The 19,942-nt window shown below is 42.6% G+C and overlaps 1 protein-coding gene across 4 annotated transcripts in view; it reads right to left on the bottom strand.

The window, feature by feature from the left end:
- Nucleotides 1-2,547: 2,547 nt before the first annotated feature.
- Nucleotides 2,548-19,942, bottom strand: part of LOC138750293 (microtubule-actin cross-linking factor 1-like) — a 36,442-nt gene continuing 19,047 nt past the window's right edge. For 3 of the 4 annotated variants that reach the window (XM_069912392.1, XM_069912393.1, XM_069912395.1), the window contains exons 6-8: nt 17,242-17,365; nt 15,596-15,691; nt 2,548-9,917 (exon numbers count right to left, since the gene is read on the bottom strand). In XM_069912392.1, the coding sequence (XP_069768493.1) occupies nt 9,910-9,917; nt 15,596-15,691; nt 17,242-17,365 (228 nt within the window). In that variant the 3' untranslated portion in view covers nt 2,548-9,909. The remainder of the gene's footprint in view (nt 9,918-15,595; nt 15,692-17,241; nt 17,366-19,942) is intronic. The other variant, XM_069912394.1, reaches the window with a different exon arrangement.

The raw sequence follows: 19,942 nt of genomic DNA, 5'->3' as shown, positions 1-19,942 counted from the left end.
TGGGGGGACCTATCCTGAATGATTTTCAGAACCTTTCATTCTAAAACCCGACTTCCAGACCCATATTATATTCGTCTAGGAACAAAGTCTACTTTTAATACAAGAATCTGGTTCGGAGACGGGATTAAGGGGAGAGGGAGAAAAGAGATTCTATTGGAGTGTGGATGTGTGTGTGTGGGGTCACTGTGGGATTTGTCTGAGTGTGTGGATTGAGTGTGTGAGAAGTGGATGTGAGAGGTTTGTGTGGGGTGAGTGTTTGGTAAGTGTGGGGATGTGGGGTGTGTGTGTAAGTGGGAGTGTGTGTGGGAAGTGTGTGTAAGTATGTGGGTATGTGGAGTGTGTGTGGGAATTGTGTGTGGTCTGTGTGTTGTGTGGAGTCAGTGTGGAAGGTGTCTGAGTGTGTGGGAAGTGTGTTTGTGGGTGTGTGTGGTGTGTGTTTGTGAGGGATGTGTGTTTGTGGGGGGTGGATGTGTAGGGAGTGGGGTGTGTGGGGGTGGGTGTGTGTATGGTGTGTTAATGTGGTGTGTGTGTGAGGGATGGGTGGGGGAGGGGTGTGTGTGGGAAGTGTGTTTAGATGTGTGTTTGTGAGAATATGTGTAGGGGGCAGTGTGGGGGTGTCTGAGTGTGTGGATGTGTGGGTGGGGGGTGAGAGTGTGTGGGATGGGTGGAGAGATGGTGTGGAGGGGTGTGTGTATGAGGGGTGTGGGTTACGTGTGGTGTGTGTGAGGGGTGTGTGTGTGGTTGTGAGGGGTGTGTGCTTGTGGGGGGTGGGTGTGTGGGGAGTGCATCATGGGTGTGTTAGTGTGTGTGTGAGGGGTGTGGGTTTGGGGTGTGTGTGGGGGTGTGTATGTGTGATTGGGTGTGTGTGGCAGGGTGAGTGTGTGTGTCAGTGTCTGTGTGGGGCACCAACGTATATAGGACATGGCAAGCATTGCATGCGCCCCCACCCCGCTTGTCAGCGCTGCTTCCATCCCCATACTTGTCAATGATGACGTCATCTTGCACCCCTTGACACATCAGCGATGGCACCAACCTCCCTCCCTCCATCAGCGATGGCACCAGCCCCCTCCCTCCATCAGCGATGGCACGAACCTCCCTCCCTCCATCAGCGATGGCACCACCCCCTCCTTCCATCAGCGATGGCACCAACCTCCCTCCCTCCATCAGCGATGGCACCACCCCCCCTCCCTCCATCAGCGATGGCACCAACCTCTCTCCCTCCATCAGCGATGGCACCAATCCCCCTCCCTCCATCAGCGACGGCACCAACCCCCCTCCCTCCATCAGTGAAGGCACCAACCCCCCTCCCTCCATCAGCGACGGCACCAACCCCCCTCCCTCCATCAGCGACGGCACCACCCCCCTCCCTCCATCAGTGATGGCACCAATGCCCTCACCCACACCTCCCCATGGGTCAGCGACTGCACCAATGCCCTCACTTCCACCATGGGCGCTATTTTGGCGTTTGTGTGTGTGGGGAATTTGGGTAAGTCTCTGATGTTTGGGGATGTGAGTATGGTATGTATGTGTGGTGGGTTAGTGTGTGTGGTGGGTTTGTGTGTGGGGTGGATTTGAGTGTGGGGGTTGTTTGTGTTTGTGTGGGGTTTTTGTGTGTGAGTTTGTCTGTGTTAGGGGTTTTGTGCTTGTGTGGTGTTTATGAGTGGGGTTTGTGTGTGTGTGGGATTTGAATATAGAAGGTGTGTGTGTGGGTATGGGATGTGTGGCTTGTGTGGGGTTTGCATATGGAGGGTTGGTGTGTGTGTGTGTGTGTGTGATATACGTGGAGGGAATGTGTGTGTGTGAGCGCATGAGTGTGGGGGAAATATGTGTGGGGTGGTGTGGGTGCGTGGATTTGCGGGTTTGTGTGTGTGGGGGTTGTATGAGGGAGTGTGTGTGTGGGCGTATTTATGGGGTGTGTGTGTATAGGGGTATGTGGTTCGGGATGTGTGTGTAGGGCCATGTGAGTGGGAGTGCATGTGTGAGGGACTTGTGTGGGAGGGTGTTTGTGCAGGGTCGCATTAGTGCGTGTGCATGGTGGGATTTGTCTGGCAATGTTTGTGTCAAGGGTGTGAAGGGTGTGTGTGCGGAGAAATATGTGTGGCAGTGCATGCGAGGGAGGGAGTGTGTAGGGGGCATGATTGGGAATGGGTTTGTGTGTGGGTTGTGTGTGCAGGGGTGTGAGTGTAGGGGTTGCAAGTGTGGAGGGTGCGAGTGTGTGGATGTGAGTGCAGGGGTCTGTGCAGGGGTGAATATGGAGGGGCGTCCATGTGCTGGGTGTGTATGTGGGGTATGTGTTTGGGGGATGGGTGGAGGTCTATGAATGGGTGTGTGTGCGGTTTGTGTTGGGTTTGTGTGGGACGGGTATGTTATTGTATTTGTGGGGAAGTCTGTTGGGTTATGATTGTGTGGGATGTGTATGTGGGGGTGAGTGAGGGATGTGCATTGGGGCCATGTTTTTGGGGCAGATGTATGGGGTTGTGTGCATGGTGGGATGTGTGTGTGTGGTAAATATTTTGGAGTGGCTGTGTGTGCATGTATTTGTGGGAGTGTATGAATGTTAGGGTATGTTCTAAGGTATGTGTGGTGGTGCATATGGGGGGATGGGAAGTATGTATGTGGATATGGGGTGTGGGTGGGTGTGTGTGGGGGGGACTGTGTGTGTGAGAGGATGTGTGTACTGGTATGTGTGTGGGAGGTTTATCTGTGTAGGGGTTGTATTGTGTGAGTGTGCATGTATGTGTGTGTGTAGCTGGGTGTTGATTTTGTGTTGGTTGTGTGTGGGAGTTGGTCAAGTGTGAAGGTGTGTATGTTTGGGGGTGTGTGTGAGAGGTATATGGGGTGTGGGTGGGTGTGTGTGGGGGGGACTGAGTGTGAGAGGATGTGTGTACGGGTATGTGTGTGGGAGGTTTATCTGTCTAGGGGTTGTATCGGGTGAGTGTGAGTGTGCGTTTATGTGTGGGATGTGTGGCTGGGAGTTGATTTTGTGAGTTGTGTGTGGGAGGTGCTCATGTGTGAAGGTGTGTGTGAGGGGTGTATGTGGGCGGTGTTTCTGGGTTGTGCATTGGGGTATATGTGTAGGTGTGGTGTGTGGGAGAGGGACTGTGGGTGCATTGGGTGTTTGTGGAGTGAGGGTGTGGAAGGTGTGTATGAGTGTCGGAGGGTGTTTGTGTATATCTGTCAGAGGTTGTGTGTGGGGGAGTATGTGTATGGGGGATATGTGTGTGTGTTTGTGTGTGCACAGAGTGTATGTGTGGGAGTTTATGAGCGTGAGGGTGTGTTCCTGGGATGTGTATGTGTGTGTAGGGTGTGCATGTGGGAGGTGTGTGATTGTGGGGGGTGTTAGTCGGGCCTTGTATGTGTGGAGTGTGTGTCTGGGGATGTGTGTTGGGGGTTGTGTGTAGGGTGTGTGTGTGGGAGGTGTGTGATTGTTGGGGTATGTGTCTGGGCTATGTGTCTCGAGTGTGTTGCAGTTTTTTCGGGGGGGGGGATTTAAGTGTTTTTTGTTGTTGTTTGAGGGTTTTTGTTTAAGTTAATTGTGAAAGATTGGGTGCCATTCTGAAAGTTGTAATAAGTAATTTAAGTTTTACAATTGTTAATGTTAAGGGTTTAAATCACCCAATAAAAAGGCAATGTGTGATAGATTATATTAAGAAGCTAAAAGTAGGGATCGTGGCAAGATAGCGTAGAGTCTAGACATGTAATCTCGACCTCTCTGGCCAGATTTTTAAATACCTGTTTTTAAACCTTTGTTTTCAAGTTTAAACTTTTTAAATTTTAGTTTAAAGTATCAAGGAATTATTATGGCCACTAATGGTAAAAAGATTAAACCTCAAGTTCATAAGAATATACATTTTCGAAGTGCTGAGGATCTGGGGCCTAGACGACCTGAAACAGCCCCTGGCTCAATTTCTTCATTGCCTAGACCCCAAAGATTTCCTGTGCGGGCTGAAAAAAAATCTATTGCTACCAAATGAAGGATGGCTGGAATTACCCATTCCCCGGAAGAAGGTGCGTGTTCCCAAGAAGTGGAAAGCCTTTTGATTTCAATGGAGGGAGCACACAGGAAAATGTCTCCATTGTTGGAAATGCATCAGGTCGACATCGATTCAATCCAGTTAAAGAAGTTTTGTGGCATAAAGGTTATAAGTCTACTTTTCGTTACCCTGCAGTGTTGAAGGTGTTTTACGGAGTCTGTCAATTTTGGTTTTTTGAAACTGATTGTGAAGCAATGATTTTTGCTGGCTCATGGCCAGATATAAGAGGACAAAGACATAGTCCAGCATTATCTCCTAAAGAAAAATTTGGTAGCTCTGGAAAAGGAAGAAATGGCAAAAATGGGAAAAAAACAGGAATGGAAAGAGTCCAACTTCTGAAATGGGATTTTCGAGATTGGAGTCTTTTGGGTAAAAAGAATTTTCTTATTCTATTTTTTCTTTTGTTCTTATAATATTTTGATGTTACTGACTGTTTGGCTGGGCAAGGAGAGATTTGGACTTTCTTTACTAGTCATCAGCCACTGGTGGGTGACCCACACCCAATTTTTGTTTAGAGGATTACTACCTTTTGGTAGTTTTTTTGGGGGGGGGGATTTTCTTTTTTTTTCCTTTTTCTTTATTTTTTTATTTTTTTTTATTTTTAATTTTTTTTAGTTTTTAATTTGTGATTTTTTTATTGGAGGGCCTATATACATTAATTTGAGTTTTTATATAAAGATATTATTGGTATTTAGTAATAATAGTAGATATGTCAAAGTTGAGGTTTGCTACTTTTAATGTTCGAGGATTAAATAGTTAGATTAATATACGTGGGTCTTGGCGTATATTAAGAAAATGAAAATTGATATTGCTTTTTTACAAGAAACACATTTGAATGTGAATGAAAGCGTGAAATTAAAAAGGAACTGGGTTGGGCATGTATATTCTTCATTTAATTCTAAGGCTAAAGATGTAGCTATTTTGATACGTAAAAATGTATCTTTTGAATTACAATCAATGGAGAAAAAGGCAGAAAAAATAAAAATTTAAAGAAGCTAAAAGTAGATATTGTATTTTTGCAAAGGACTCATTTGACAGAAAAAGAACATGTGAAGTTGAAGAGAGATTGGTCAGGACATGTAATTTTGTCTACATTAAACTCTAAAACTAGAGGCGTGGTGATATTAGTTAATAAAAAAAAACTTTTTGCTGTGGATTTTTTTTTTGCTAATGTTGGAAGAGTACTGATTGTTAACTGGAAGATTTTTTTCTGAAAGTTGGACTTTAATGTATGTTTATGCACCAAATGAAGATGATCAGACATTTATTTCAGGGACATTTTTAAATTCGAATCAGGCATATGGGAATGTGTTAGTCGGAGTAGATTTTAACTGTTGTTTGGATCCCTTGTTGGACAAATCTCCAAAAATTGTTGAAAGAACTAAAATGGCAAAAAGACTGTTTAAGATGATGGAGGATTTAAATTTAGTGGAAATTTGGAGGAATTTAAACCCAACTGAGAAAGATTATTCACTTTATTCAGCTCGGCATAATTCTTTCTCTAGAATAAATGTATTTTTGATTTCTGTGCATTTACAAGGTAGATTTAATTTTGCAGAAGATAAAAGTAGGTTATTCTCATATCCTTCATTAAATGTTTAGGGACTGAATTAACTGAGACAGCTTATCGTTGGAGGTTTAATGAAAAGTTATTGAAGAGACCAGATTTTATTTAGTAGATGAGAGATCAAATTATTTTTTATTTACAAATGAAAGAAAATTCAGTTCAAAGTAAATTTATTTTGTGGGATGCTTTAAAAGCATATTTGAGGGGACAAATTATTAGCTATACAACTAAGAGAGAAAAAAACTATTTATTCGTAAGTTTAAATTTGGAAAAGGAAATCGAAGGCTTGGAGAAAAAATTTAAAAAAAAATATACAGAGGATGAAAAGATAAATTTATCTAAAGTGAAATTACATTATAATTTACAAACGTATAAATATGAGAAAATGATTTTGCAGTCTAAACAATGTTATTATCAATTGGGAGTAAGAGTGCATATGGTTTGGCATGGCAACATAAAACTGAGCAAGTATCAAGGACAATTAATGCTATTAGGAAGAATGGAGAAATTACATAAATGAATACTGATGAATTTTTAAAATTTTATGAAAATTTATATATGTCAGAGGGTTATAAAAAAATGGATCAAATTGATTTATTTTTATCTAGTTTAAATTTGCCAGTGTTGAATGAATTTGAGGTAAAGAATTTAGATATTTTATTTACTGAATTAGAATTGAGAGAAACTTTGCAATCGATGCCTGATCGGAAATCTCCTGGAGAGGATGGATTTAAGGTGGAGTTTTATAAAAAATTTAATGATTTATTATTTCCATTATATAAAGATGTTTTGAAACAAGCAACTAAAATGGATGTATTTCCAGAATCTTTCTCAAAAGCATTGATTACAGTTATACCTAAAAAAAGAAAGGAACTCTTTAAAAGTGTCACCTTACAGACCGATATCATTATTAAATGTTGATTATAGATTGGTGTCAAAAGTTTCAGATAATAGGTTAGTGAATTATTTGCCAAATTTTTTTACGTAACAATCAGGTAGGGTTTGTCAAAGACAATATAGTTAAATTGTCATCAGATAATATAGTTAAATTGATTTCATTAATTAATGCTAAAAACAAGATAATCAACCAACGGATATATCTTTGGATGCTGAGAAGGCATTTGATCGAGTTGAGTGGAAGTTTTTGTTTAAAGTATTGGAAAAATTTAATTTTGTTCCATTTTTTAGGGGTTGGGTTAGGGCTTTATATGCAGAACTTATGACAAGGGTAATAACGAATGGTGAGATTTTAAAATCTTTTAATTTATCTTGTTTTACAAGACAGGGTTTTCCTCTTTCACCTGCTTTACTTGCTTTGGTGACAGAACCTTTAGCTCAGGCTGTTTGACATGATTTTGGTGTTAGAGGACTTAAAGTGAGAGAAAATGAAAATAAAATTAGCTTATTTACACATGATGTTTTTGTATATTTAACTAATCCAAAAACTTCACTAAAATTATCACAGGACTTGTTGAATAAGTATGGTAAATTATTGGGATATGAGATTAATTGGGAAAAGAGTGAGGTTTTACCAATAGCAGAAGAAGATTTTATGGATTGTAGACAAATTACTAAATTTAGATGGTCAAATAAAATTAAATATTTAGGAGTAGTTGTAAATAAAAATGATCATGAATTATTTATTTTGCATTATGTACCTTTATGAAATAAGGTTAAAATTGATTTAGATAAGTGGAAAGATTTATCACTGACCTTAATACGAAGAGTGAATTGCATAAAGATGAACATTTATGCTCGAGTACAATACTTTTTTCAATCTATTCCTTGCATAGTTGGGTTATTCTTATGGAAAGGTAAATTATCGAGGGTTTCTTTCCAAAAATGGACTTGGCATTATAAATTGGGTGGTTTGCAATTACATTGTTTTTATAATTATTATGAGGTGGCACCGATGAAGTTTATTAATTGGTTATTTGATAATGAACAATCTTCTAGGTGGGCAAAGATAAAGATGGCTCAGATTTTGGAAAATAATATTAATCATTTTATTTATAAATGGAATCCTTTATTGTTATAAGAATTTAAATTATCCGTTTTTCGACATACAATGAATATTTGGTAAAATCGCAATTTAATTCTAGATTCTATCGGAATAGTTTCGATAAGATCACCATTATATCAGAATAAATTAATTCCCTTTTCATGATAGAATCCTTACTTAAAAGATTGGGAAATTAAAGGATTAGTGAATGAAATAGATTGTTTTGAAGCAGGGAGGTTTTGTGCATTTAAAAGGTTGGAGGAAAGATATGGTATTGCATCAAATTCTTTGTTTATTACCAACTTTGAGATTATTTAAAGAAGAATTGTGGGAAGGAAATAAATTTACCAGGTCATAAGAAATTTGAATTATTAATTGCAGATAAAGGTGAAAAAGGCTTTATTTCTGATATGTATTGGTTGTTGCAGGAGAAAATGGAAAAAGACAAATGGGAAAGAATTAAATATTATTTTGACATGGGAGGAATGGTCAAAACTGTGTGTTGACGGTGTTACCAAGTTAATTAATGTGAGGTATACTATGGTCAATTAGAATTTTTTGCATCAATTATATTCAACCCCTTAGAAATTGAAGAGATATGGGTTCAGTTTAACAGATTTCTGTTTTAGATGTAGAGAGCAGAAAGTTACTTTTGTACATTCAGTTTGGTCGTGAAAGAAAATTAAGCATTTTTGGGAGGAAATTATAAAATTTTTGAGGGATTTGTTTCAAAGGGATATTTAATGGATCCAAAAATATGTTTGTTGGGTTATGTTAATGTTCCATTTGTTGATTCAAAATGCCTAAACCATATTTGGCTTTGTTAAGATTTGGGTTAGCAGTAGCGAGAAAATGTATAGCTGTCACATGGAAGAATATAAACTTGCAAAGATGGCATAACGGATTTCACTCTTGTCTATATTTAGAAAAATTAACATATAATGTAAGTAATTACTCTTTTTTATTTATATGTGGTGTTTATATTTGAAACACATGGCTATAGAAATTAAATCAATGTTGTAATGTTGGCAGACCAATCAGGGAATATTTGATACATTTCTCTAAAGTTTTGGGGGAGGAGAGGTTGTTTTTTTTTTCTTTATTTTGGTTATTTTTTTCTTTTTTTGGTTTTTATTGTATTAGTAAGGGGGAGGGGATGTAGTTTACAGTTATTTTATGTGTATTTGATTTTCTTTATGTAATTTGAGAATATTAAATAAAATCTTTCAAAGAATCGAGTGTGTATGTGTGTGTGTGTGTGGGGCGTGTGCGTCAGGGTTTGTGTGTGTGGGGGTGTGGTAGGAACTGCCGCTGATCCCCGAGTCCTCCCCACTGCCGCCGCTGATCCCCGACCCCTCCCCACTGCTGCCTGACACATCGATTCCTCCAGACGCTCGAGATTCCAGCCGGCTTCTCTGAGCCGACAGGGTGTCACGGTTGATGTAGTGGTTAGGGCAATGCCTTTACATGGCCAGTGGTCAGGACTGGACCTCAGTTTGAATTCTGCGCTGTCTGTCAGAAAGTTCTCCTCCTCGTTGCTATCAAGTGGCTTCTGTGTTCAATCTTGCCTTTGAAAGTTCTTCTGCATTCAGGACAGGTTGTTCCAGATGGCAGATCAGGCTTGGGTTGGTACGGCCTCTCCTCTCATCTTCTTCTATTTCTGCACATCTGCTGGCTTTGAAGGTTGCTGTTCCCTCTCAGATGATGGTTTGCCAGACCTTTCTGTCCATGGTTCATCCACCCTTTGACAGGTCTTGTTTTTCATCCTGCAGGGTGTCTAGCCACCCTCCTCACCAGGCAAGCCTAGTTGGGGAGCCGGTTTAGTCGCCGACGACTCGACCATGTGACAGGTAGTACTGGGTTACATGGTACCAGTAGCACTCAGGCGAGTGACCTGACACGGATCCTTGTTTACTCTTCACTTCATGCAAAAAGGCTCCCAAGTACTCATGTTGACCATGACTGTGGCCAATATGCCTTTGTTGAAGAGCCTCAGGATCCGTACTTCCATTTCAGTTCATCTAATACTAGAAGGGGTGTCCTATAGTTGTTTCCTTGATGCAGAGTTAAAGGCTTTGGTGTGGGTGATGAATGACGTGTACAAAGGTCAGATCTGTTCACTACATTTTTTTGGAGTTGTCGAATTTTTAGGTGTTGGCAGAAATCTTGCTTGAACTTTGTTGAGATCCTCCAGGACTGGATGTAGAAATACCTGAACATGTTGATTGTGTTTCCAAGTGTGGCTGCCTTATGGTCCTGCTACCAGCTCGACTTCCAGCACAAGTTGTTGTCCTCCCTTCTGCGCTTCACGAATCTACAAGCAACGGAAACAAAAGTCATTCAAGGGAAGAGATGAACAGAGTTGAGGAAGATCACGCGAAGACGACCAATGGTCTTCAGCTCAAAATCATCTTCACTTTTTCGTAAAGATTCAGAGACAATAGAAACCCTTTAATCCCCTATCCCTCTATCCCTCCCCCTTCGTCGACAACTCTTCCTCCCTCTCCCTCCCTCTCCTTCCCCTCTACCTCTCACTCTCTACGAATATCCCTCCCCATCCTCAAAAACTCTCCTTTCCTCTCCCTCTCCTTTTCCCCTCACCCTCTCCCTCTATCACTCCCCTTTCCTCGACAACTCTCTCTCCCTCTACTTTCCTCTCCCTCTCCCCCTCACCCTCTCCCAAAATCCCTCTCCTCGAAAATTTTCCCTCCCTTTCCTCCTCTTTCCCCTCTCCCTCTCCTTCCCCTCTCCCTCTCCTTCTCCTGCCCCCACTCTCTCCCTATATCCCTCCCCCTTCCTCGATAACTCTCCCTCCCTCCCTCTCCTTCCCTTCCCCTCACAATCTCTCTATAACCCTCTGCCTTCCTTGACAACTATCCCTCATTCTCTTTCCCTTCTCCTTCTCCACACCCTCTCCCTCCCTCTCCTTTCCTCTCCCTCTCCTCCTCTTCCCCTCACCCTCTCCCAAAATCCTTATCCCTTCCTCAACAACTCTCCCTCCCTCTCCCTTTCCCCCTCCTTCCCCTCCCTCTCCTTCCCCTCTCCCTCTCCTTCTCCACCTCAACCTCACCCCATTACTCCCCCTTCCTCAAAAACTCTTCCTCACTCTCCTTTCCTCTCCCTCTCCTTTCCCTCTCCTCCTCTTCCCCTCACCCTCAGCCTATATTGCTCCCCCTTCCTCACCAACTCTCCCTCTCTCCTTTCCTCTCCCTCTCCATCTCTTATCGCTCTCCCTCTCCTCTTACCCTCACACTCTTCCCTATATCCTTCCCCATTCCTCGACAAGTCTCCCTCCCTCTCCATCTCCTTCCTCTCTCCCTCTCTTTCTTCTCACCCTCCCACTATCCCTCCCCTTCCTCGACAACTCTCCCTCCCTCCCATTCCTTCCACTCTCCATCTTCTTCTCCTCCCCACTCTCTCCCTATATCCCTCCCCCTTCCTCGATAACTCTCCCTCCCTCCCTCTCCTTCCCTTCCCCTCACAATCTCCCTATAACCCTCTGCCTTCCTTGACAACTATCCCTCATTCTCTTTCCCTTCTCCTTCTCCTTCTCCTCACCCTCTCCCTATATTCCTTACCCTTCCTCGACAACTCTCCCTCCCTCTCCTTTCCTCTCCCTCTCCTCCTCTTCCCCTCACCCTCTCCCAAAATCCTTATCCCTTCCTCAACAACTCTCCCTCCCTCTCCCTTTCCCACTCCTTCCCCTCCCTCTCCTTCCCCTCTCCCTCTCCTTCTCCACCTCACCCTCACCCCATTACTCCCCCTTCCTCGAAAACTCTCCCTCACTCTCCTTTCCTCTCCCTCTCCTTTCCCTCTCCTCCTCTTCCCCTCACCCTCAGCCTATATCGCTCCCCCTTCCTCACCAACTCTCCCTCTCTCCTTTCCTCTCCCTCTCCATCTCTTATCGCTCTCCTTCTCCTCTTACCCTTACACTCTTCCCTATATCCTTCCCCATTCCTCGACAAGTCTCCCTCCCTCTCCATCTCCTTCCTCTCTCCCTCTCTTTCTTCTCACCCTCACACTATCCCTCCCCTTCCTCGACAACTCTCCCTCCCTCTCCCATTCCTTCCACTTTCCATCTTCTTCTCCTCCCCCACTCTCTCCCTATATCCCTCCCCTTCCTCGATAACTCTCCCTCCCTCCCTCTCCTTCCCTTCCACTCACAATCTCCCTATAACCCTCTGCATTCCTTGACAACTATCCTTCATCCTCTTTCCCTTCTCCTTCCCCTCACCCTCTCCCTATATTCTTTACCCTTCCTCGACAACTCTCCCTCCCTCTTCTTTCCTCTTCCTCTCCTTCCCCTATCCATCTACTTCTCCTCTTCCCCACACCCACTCCCCCAATCCCTTCCCTTCTTTGACAACTCTCCCTGCCTCTCCCTCTCCTCTTCCCCTCTAACCCACCCCTTCCTCGACAACTCTACCTCCCACTCCGTTCTTCTCTCTCTCCTTCCCCTCTCTTATGCCCCTCACCCTCTCCCTATATTCCTCCCCCTTCCTTTACAACTCTCCCTCCCTATCCTTTTATCTCCCTCTCCTTCTCCACTTCCTCTCCTTCTCCTCAAACTCTCCCTGTATCCTTCCCCCCTTCCTCGACATTTCTTCCTCTCTCTTCTTCCCCTTTCCCTCTCCTCCTCTTCCACTTACCCTCTCTCCCTCTATCCCACTGCCTTCCTTGACAACTCTCCCTCCCTCTCCTTCCCCACTCTCTCTTTTTCCTCTTCCCTTCACCCTCTCACTATATCCCTCCCCCTTCCTCGACAACACTCCCTCCCTCTCTTTTCCTCTCCATCTCCTTCCCCTCTCCCTCCTCTTCCCCTCTCCCTCCCCTGAGTGAGGTGCTGGATTTGGGAGGGGGGGAGGTCAAATGCATGGGAAAGACTACAATATATCTTTTCTAGCATTGATGAAGAGAAGGATTTTGAGCTGAGCGCTCTCTGCTCCCTGAAAGAGACAACATGGTGGAGAGGATGGTAAAGAAACATCCAGCCTGCTGGATTTCTTGATTTGGGGCACTGAGTGTAAAAGTTGGTGAGTCAAGTTACAGCTGTATAAAATTTTGGTTTGCCGCATTTGGAATATTACGTAGTGTTCTGGTCCCTGAATTCACGGAAGGATGTCGAAGATCTTGTAGACCTCTATCACGTCTCCTCTAATCCTTCTACACTCCAGCTCTGCGAACCTTGCCTCATGAGAATTGTTTCCCAATCCAGGCAGCATCCTGGTAAATCTCCTCTGTCCCCTCTCCTTCCTATAATGAGGTGACCAGAACTGAACATAATATTCTAAGTGAGTCATACCAAAGATTTATAGATTTGCAACATGACCACTCTACTCCTGAATTCAAACCCCCTATGAAGGAATCACAGCACACCATAATCCTTGTTCACTCTCCTATCAAACTGTGTGGCAACCTTGAGAAATGTGTAGATTTGCAACCCAAGGTTCCTCTGTTCATCCACACTCTTAAGTAACCGACCATTAACTCTGGACTCAGCCTTCTGGTTTGTCCTTCCAAAATGCATCAACTCTCACTTATCTGGATTGAAATCCATCTACCACTTTTCTGCCTAACTCTGCAACCCACCTTCATCATTTTGTAACCTTCAACAGCCTTCATCTCCATCCACAACTCCTCCAAACCAACCTCCGTGACATCCGCAAACTTACTGACCTATCCATCCGCCTCTTCATCCAGGTGACATGAAAATCACAAAGACTAGGGGTCGCAGAACAGATCCCTGCAGCACCAACCTCCAGGCAGAATACTTTCTTTCCACTACGACTCTCTGCTTTCTTCCGACATGACAGCTTTTATTTCATGCAGGTAATTTTTCGCTCATCTCATGACTCATGACTTTCTGAAGGAGTCTCCTGTGACTGACCTTGTCAGATGCCTTGCTAAAATCCTCGTAGACCACATCTATCACCCTACCCTCATTAATTTCTTTTGTAACCTCCTCCAAAGACTGAGTTAGATTTGTGAGGCCCAAGCTTGCCTTCACAAAGACATGCTGACTATCCTTGAGTAGAGTGTATTTCTCCAGATCTTCATAGATCCCATCCTTAAGAATCCCTTCCATTAGTTTACTCACCAATAATGTAAGACTAACCCTAATTCCCAAGATTCTCCCTATTACCTTTTTTAAACAAGGGGACTCCATTTACCATTCTCCAATCCACCCGAGTCGCGCTGCTGTCTATCTCCCTCCTTGCCCACGTGAGTGGTGCTGCTGTCTCACCCCCCCCCCCACACATCTGGGTCACGCTGCTGCCTCTCCAACCCACCCCCCCCACCCCTTCACCAAGGGTCGATATCGACTACTTTGGAGACCCCTAATATGTTATTTAAAGTAACTTAATGTCACTTTATTCGATTCAGCAAAGAGTGGGGCAGGGAGGCAAGGTTAGGGGGGCTTTACTAAAGCTCTGCCTGGAGTGGTAGTTAATCCGCCACAGTTGACATGGCGTTGCAGTCGTGCTCCAATCTTCAAATATGCCTGGATGCAGCAGGCATGGATAATTGCCGATGATTTGCCACAACCCATTTTTTATACACTTGTGGATGCATGAAACTATGCACCAGCTTTGATCTTTTTCAAACTTCGAACATGCGAGGCAGGAGCTTTAATAGTAAGAACCCATTTACTTGTTTCAGATGGTGAAGAGAAGCAACATCCACGTCATTCTGTGCATTTCTAAATGGCACATTGGGGAAGTAGTGAAATCAAATTGCATGAGTGGATGCAATTGGTTTGGATGAGACCTTAAACCACATCCTATATGGTTTTTAAAGAACATACAAGATTCTATCGTACAATAGATACGATAGTCGGTTCGAGCAGCGAGTCGGAGGAGATGGAGACCAGAGTTTGGGCAGTGTTCGGAGGAGGAGCGAGTTGAGAGTGACAGGTTTAATTGGTCAAGGCCAATAAAAGGAGGGAAAGGCAAAGGAGAAGCCAGAGAGGAGTGGCCCAATGAGAGAGTGGCCTGGTGAAAGAGTGGGGCTTCGAGGCTTTGGCTCGAGAGGCTTCACCGTGTAGGGGCTGAGGTCGAGTATCTAGATTAAGGTAAGACTATATTTTTTTGTTATTTTCTCTTTCTAAGGTGAGGGGGAGAGAGAAGGGTTGAGTGTGAGAGCAGTTTGCTCTTTTCAGTGTCAGATGTGAAAGGTCCTGGAGTCTTCGACCTCCTGGACATCCACAATTGCACTAGGTGTACTGAGCTGCAGTGTCTCAGGGACCGTGTTAGGGAATTGGAGCTGCAGCTCAATGACCTCGACCTGGTCAGTGAGAGTGAGGCCGTCATAGATAGGAGCTATAGCCAGGTGGTCTCAACAGGGCCACAGGAGGAGGATCAGTGGATTACAGTTATGAGAGGGAAAAGGGAAGAGACAGATACAGGAGGGGGCCCCTGTGACTGAAGCACTCAACAAATGGTACTCCTCCTTGAGGAACATTCAGGCTGGGGAAGGAATCAGTGGCTGTATCTCTGGCATAAGGTCGGCCTCTGTTGCCCAAAAGGGTAGGGAAAGGAAGAGGAGGGTAATAGTTATAGGGGATTCGATGGTCAGGAGGACAATTTGGGGATTCTGTGGATACGATTAAGGAAACAGATTGGTAGTTTGTCTCCCTGGTGCCAGGGTCTGGGATGTAACTTCTTGTGTCATTTCAGAACAAGTTGGATAGCTGCATGGATGTGAGGGGATTGGAGGGATACGGACAGGGAGTGGGTAAGTGGGGCTAGAGGAGCTCACTTAAATCGGTGTGGACTCGAGGGGCCGAGAAGTCCTGTATCCGGACTGTAATTGTCCCAGCCAAGATTTATCTTGCAATCAACATCATTAGGGACCAGCATCATTGCTATTAGGGACCAGTTATGTGAGCAAAATAGCAATGTTTCTCAACTAGGTCAACGACCCTGCTTCATCAATCCAGAAATAAAACATTTCCAAAATCGCAGTGGTGAGAAGTGCCAGGTAAAAGTAAACCTTCGAGATCTTCCACTTGGACATTTCTCCGTTCCAATGTCCTCTTCTGCTCTGATGTTTCCTCACGCAAAAGCTGGAATCTCTGTTCGATGGTAGCTAAAATGAACACAAGGTTCTGTTACACATACATTTAAAAGTGTCTTCAAAGATTTACCACAAGGTTCCGGTGTTTTCATCCCAACAATCACATTTTTTGTTTTGGAGAAAGGAGAACTGTGGGTTTAGTAATATTTAAAGCAATGCAGAACAGAAGATGACGAGCAACAAGTAGGGGCAAAAATGTGAGCAAGGAATGAAAAAAGTTTGGAGGGAATCAGCGTGAAATAGCAGACGAGTGAAATGAGGAACAGTGAAAAGGAAGGGACATTTGCAAAAGGAAATGGAGAGAGAAAGAGAGGGACAGTTGTGCAACTCTTTGTTGAAAACATGTTGAATTCAAGGCCTTTTACTCATCGAGAGGAGCAGGTGAAGTGGGGGGGAGCTGGGGCCGTGGAGGAGCAGGAACAACAATCAAAGCTGAATAGAGAAGACTCTGAGAGCAGCTGCAACCGTTCTCACCAGAACTGTATCCCGCCCTTCGGGTGCTCAGATGCATGGATCTTCAGTGCCCTCCCAGCACAGCATGAGAAATCCCCTCTCATTGGGGGGTCTTTGAGACATCACAGCCCTAAACACTTCCTTGGCTGCATGTTTGCCAGATGTTCACACTTGGTAAATGGCCGCTGCTTAACCTTCTACCATTTCTACATACCCTCTATTTCTAGTAATAACTGATCAACAAGACAAACACACTCTTCAGAAAATATAGAATTTCTGAGATTTAGGAAAGAAAACAAAAATGTAGAAAAATAAATGAGCTGATAGAGCATCTGGAAAAAAAGAAAAGCAACATTAACATTTCGATGGAGCTCGTGACTTCACCATCATGCTGGCATATTGTAACATTTGTTTCCTATTTCCAGTCTTGTTTCTATGATTGGAAGATATCTGGTTTCCAATCATTCAATCTCCTCTTCAATTGATGAGCCACGGACAAGTATGCATGACTGGAGCCTGACTGCTTTATTAAATAATCGCAGAGCATCACTTTCAACGAATTCACTGCAAGAATTCCCATTTGCCGCCATTTTCATTTCCAAGGCTCCAAATATGGTTCTCAATTCAGTACCTTCAATGCAACAATTTTATAAGACCCAACACTTCTAAGATGCACCACTTGAGCAGAAATTTCATTCAATAAACACACATTTTACAATACTATTGTGATTCTGGCCTACGAGTCTGAATCACTGTCCACAATTCACTGGAGAAAGTTCTATTGAACTTTCTTAAATACTGCATTTTATTCAAACATTTATTGAAGTGTGCACAGTTCTTTAGTAAATGGTCTTTCCATTAATTTTAGAGTTTTCAGAGCTTTTTATGAAATGATAGCCTATTTATGACGTGCTAGGTAAAGATGATTCAACATTTGAAATCCAATCAATTGCAAGAAATATTTTAGAATAGTTCAAAGAGGTTGGTGGGTCCCCACTGGTAATTTGCACATTTTGAAAATGTCTAATTTTCCAGCTGGAAGCATCACTTGTATTTGTTGGAATTAGAGAACCATTTTTTGATCTAAGCAGCAAATGTTGAAATGGTACCTGTGGTCTTTCGAAGCTGGAGTACATTTGGAACAACGTCAATGCTCAAGGACAGCAGGCACTTTGCTGCCTCCTGTAACTTTTCGACACCATCTTCATGTTCAGAAATTTCTCCCTGAAGGACCTGTGATTTCAAAATGACACAATGACTCATTCACAATAAAATTAATATTTCTTTCTGTATATCTTAGATTCGCCGATACTTTGGTTAATTTCGATATTGTCTTGGGGTCAATGAGATAAACAGCCTGTGAAGACGATTCTATAAATTATCATAAATACCAACAACTCTCTGGCCTGCTTTGGGGTGAGGAGGCGAACATTTTCAAGGACCCAATAACCACAGGATATTGGAATTTTCTCAAACAACCAGCTCAAACTTTCTATTGATCATTACTCATTACTCATTAATGCTTCGAGGTATTTAATACGCCTGATGTTTGAGCATTTTCTGATTCTGTTGAGCTCATCATCTTTATCTTGTCTACATCTCTTGACCGGCCCTGAAGTCCCTTTGCAAACCATCAAGGTCACAAGAAAATATTTAAAAATGTTCTGATGCTTAGATTTACATCAGCATTGATAAAATAATGCTGAAGAACTCATTTGGCTTTTCACCACTAATGGACATAGATTTGGCTGCAGAGGGTTATTCTGCATTATCGCTTTTCGGCCTGTCCGTCTACTTTTACTCCGGATGACCCCTCTCCCCAATCCATCATCCTTCAAAAGTAAATATGTGTTCTCCCTCAGCAATCTGACCCATTTGCAACTCCTATTCCCACGAGCACTTAATGGACCACAGCTTTTCTCTTTTATTTTTTAATTTTTTTTATTTTTCACACCCTAAATCACATTAGCCATGATATACACTATTTCTTTTTCACACATATACAGTGACTTTTTCTCCCCCCCCCTCCTCCCAAGCCACCCCCCCACCACCCCCCCTCATCCATTTTAGGTATACAATCTAGGTTGCATTAAGCCAGTCAGACAATGTTGTCATTCAACAAAAATACACCAGAAATTCTACTGAGTCCATTCTTTTCTTTCCTTCTCCTTCCATCAACTTAGGTAATGTTTGTCCCCGGTAGGTTCTCACTATTGTATTTAATGTAAGGCTCCTATACTTGTTCGAATATTTCAATATTATTTCTTAACCTATATGTTATTTTTTCTAATGGAATACATTTATTCATTTAAATTTAGTAGTTTCTTCCTTTTAATTTGGTTATGTATTCCATTAATATTTAAAGTCATATAGTTCAGCGTAGCCCTTTTATATTTTGTTTATCTTCTCTTTCCGTTTTTCCATCATTACCTTTCCTCCTTTTCCATTTCTGTTTTCTTATTTTCAACTCTTTATAAGACAACATTCCTACAACATCCAACATTTTCCTTATTCTCCTATTTCTATCTTATTTATCCCCAATCTCCCCTTCCCCTCCTGAGTTGTCCTTTATCCCTTGTCGGACAACCACATCTCCCCTCTCCATTTGGATTTGCGAATCCACTCGCAAGCGTCAACTGATTTTGCAGTGACCGCTATTTCCCCCCACCCCGCCCCCCCCAGAAAAGATTTCACTTTTCATATGTCACCAAGGTCACTCTTTTAATTCCCTCCTTATTCTCTCTATTCCATTACCTTCCCTTATTAATTCTTGTCTATACTATCTATATTTTCCTCTAAGTACAGATACATTCACGTATGCACATTGTCTCTATTCACTCTTATACCTCTTTACCCGCATACATATCAATCGTGATCATTTTTACTCTCATTACCCGTCTTCATCCCTCAGTCTATTTTTGTCTTTACCCACATACATATCAATCGTGATCATTTTTACTCTCATTACCCGTCTTCCTCCCTCAGTCTATTTTTGTAATTGTTCTGCAAATTTTCGTGCTTCTTCTGGATCCGAGAATAGTCTGTTTTGTTGTCCTGGAATAAATATTTTCAATACCGCTGGATGCTTTAGTATAAATTTATACCCTTTCTTCCATAAAATCGTCTTTGCTGTATTGAACTCTTTTCTCTTCTTTAGGAGTTCAAAACTTATATCTGGATAAATGAAGATTTTTTGCCCTTTATACTCCAGTGGTTTTTTGCCCTCTCTTACTTTTTCCATTGTCTTCTCCAGTACCTTTTCTCTTGTAGTATATCTTAGGAATTTTACTACAATAGATCTTGGTTTTTGTTGTGGTTGTGGTTTAGAGGCCAATACTCTATGTGCCCTTTCTATTTCCATTTCTTGCTGTAGTTCTGGACATCCTAGGGTCTTAGGGATCCACTCTTTTATAAACTCCCTCATATTCTTGCCTTCTTCATCTTCCTTAAGGCCCACTATCTTTATGTTATTTCTTCTGTTATAATTTTCCATTGTATCTATTTTTTGAGCTAGTAGTTCTTGTGTCTCTTTAGTTTTTTTATTAGATTCCTCCAATTTCTTTTTTAAGTCTTCTACCTCCATTTCTGCTGCTACTGCCCGCTCTTCCATCTTGTCCATTTTCTTTCCCATTTCTGTTAAGGTCATCTCTATTTTATTCATTTTCTCTTCTGTGTTGTTTATTCTTTTTCTTAAATCATTAAATTCCTGTGTTTGCCATTCTTTAAATGACTCCATGTATCCTTTAATAAGAGAAAGTACCTTCTTTATCTTGCCTTTCTTTTCTTCTTCTATTTCACTGTACTCTCCCT

Source organism: Narcine bancroftii, unplaced genomic scaffold, assembly GCF_036971445.1.
Source record: "Narcine bancroftii isolate sNarBan1 unplaced genomic scaffold, sNarBan1.hap1 Scaffold_113, whole genome shotgun sequence".
Taxonomy (NCBI): Eukaryota; Metazoa; Chordata; class Chondrichthyes; order Torpediniformes; family Narcinidae; genus Narcine; species Narcine bancroftii.
The sequence above is the reverse complement of the archived record's forward strand: the minus strand, read 5'-3'. Positions and strand labels throughout refer to the sequence as shown.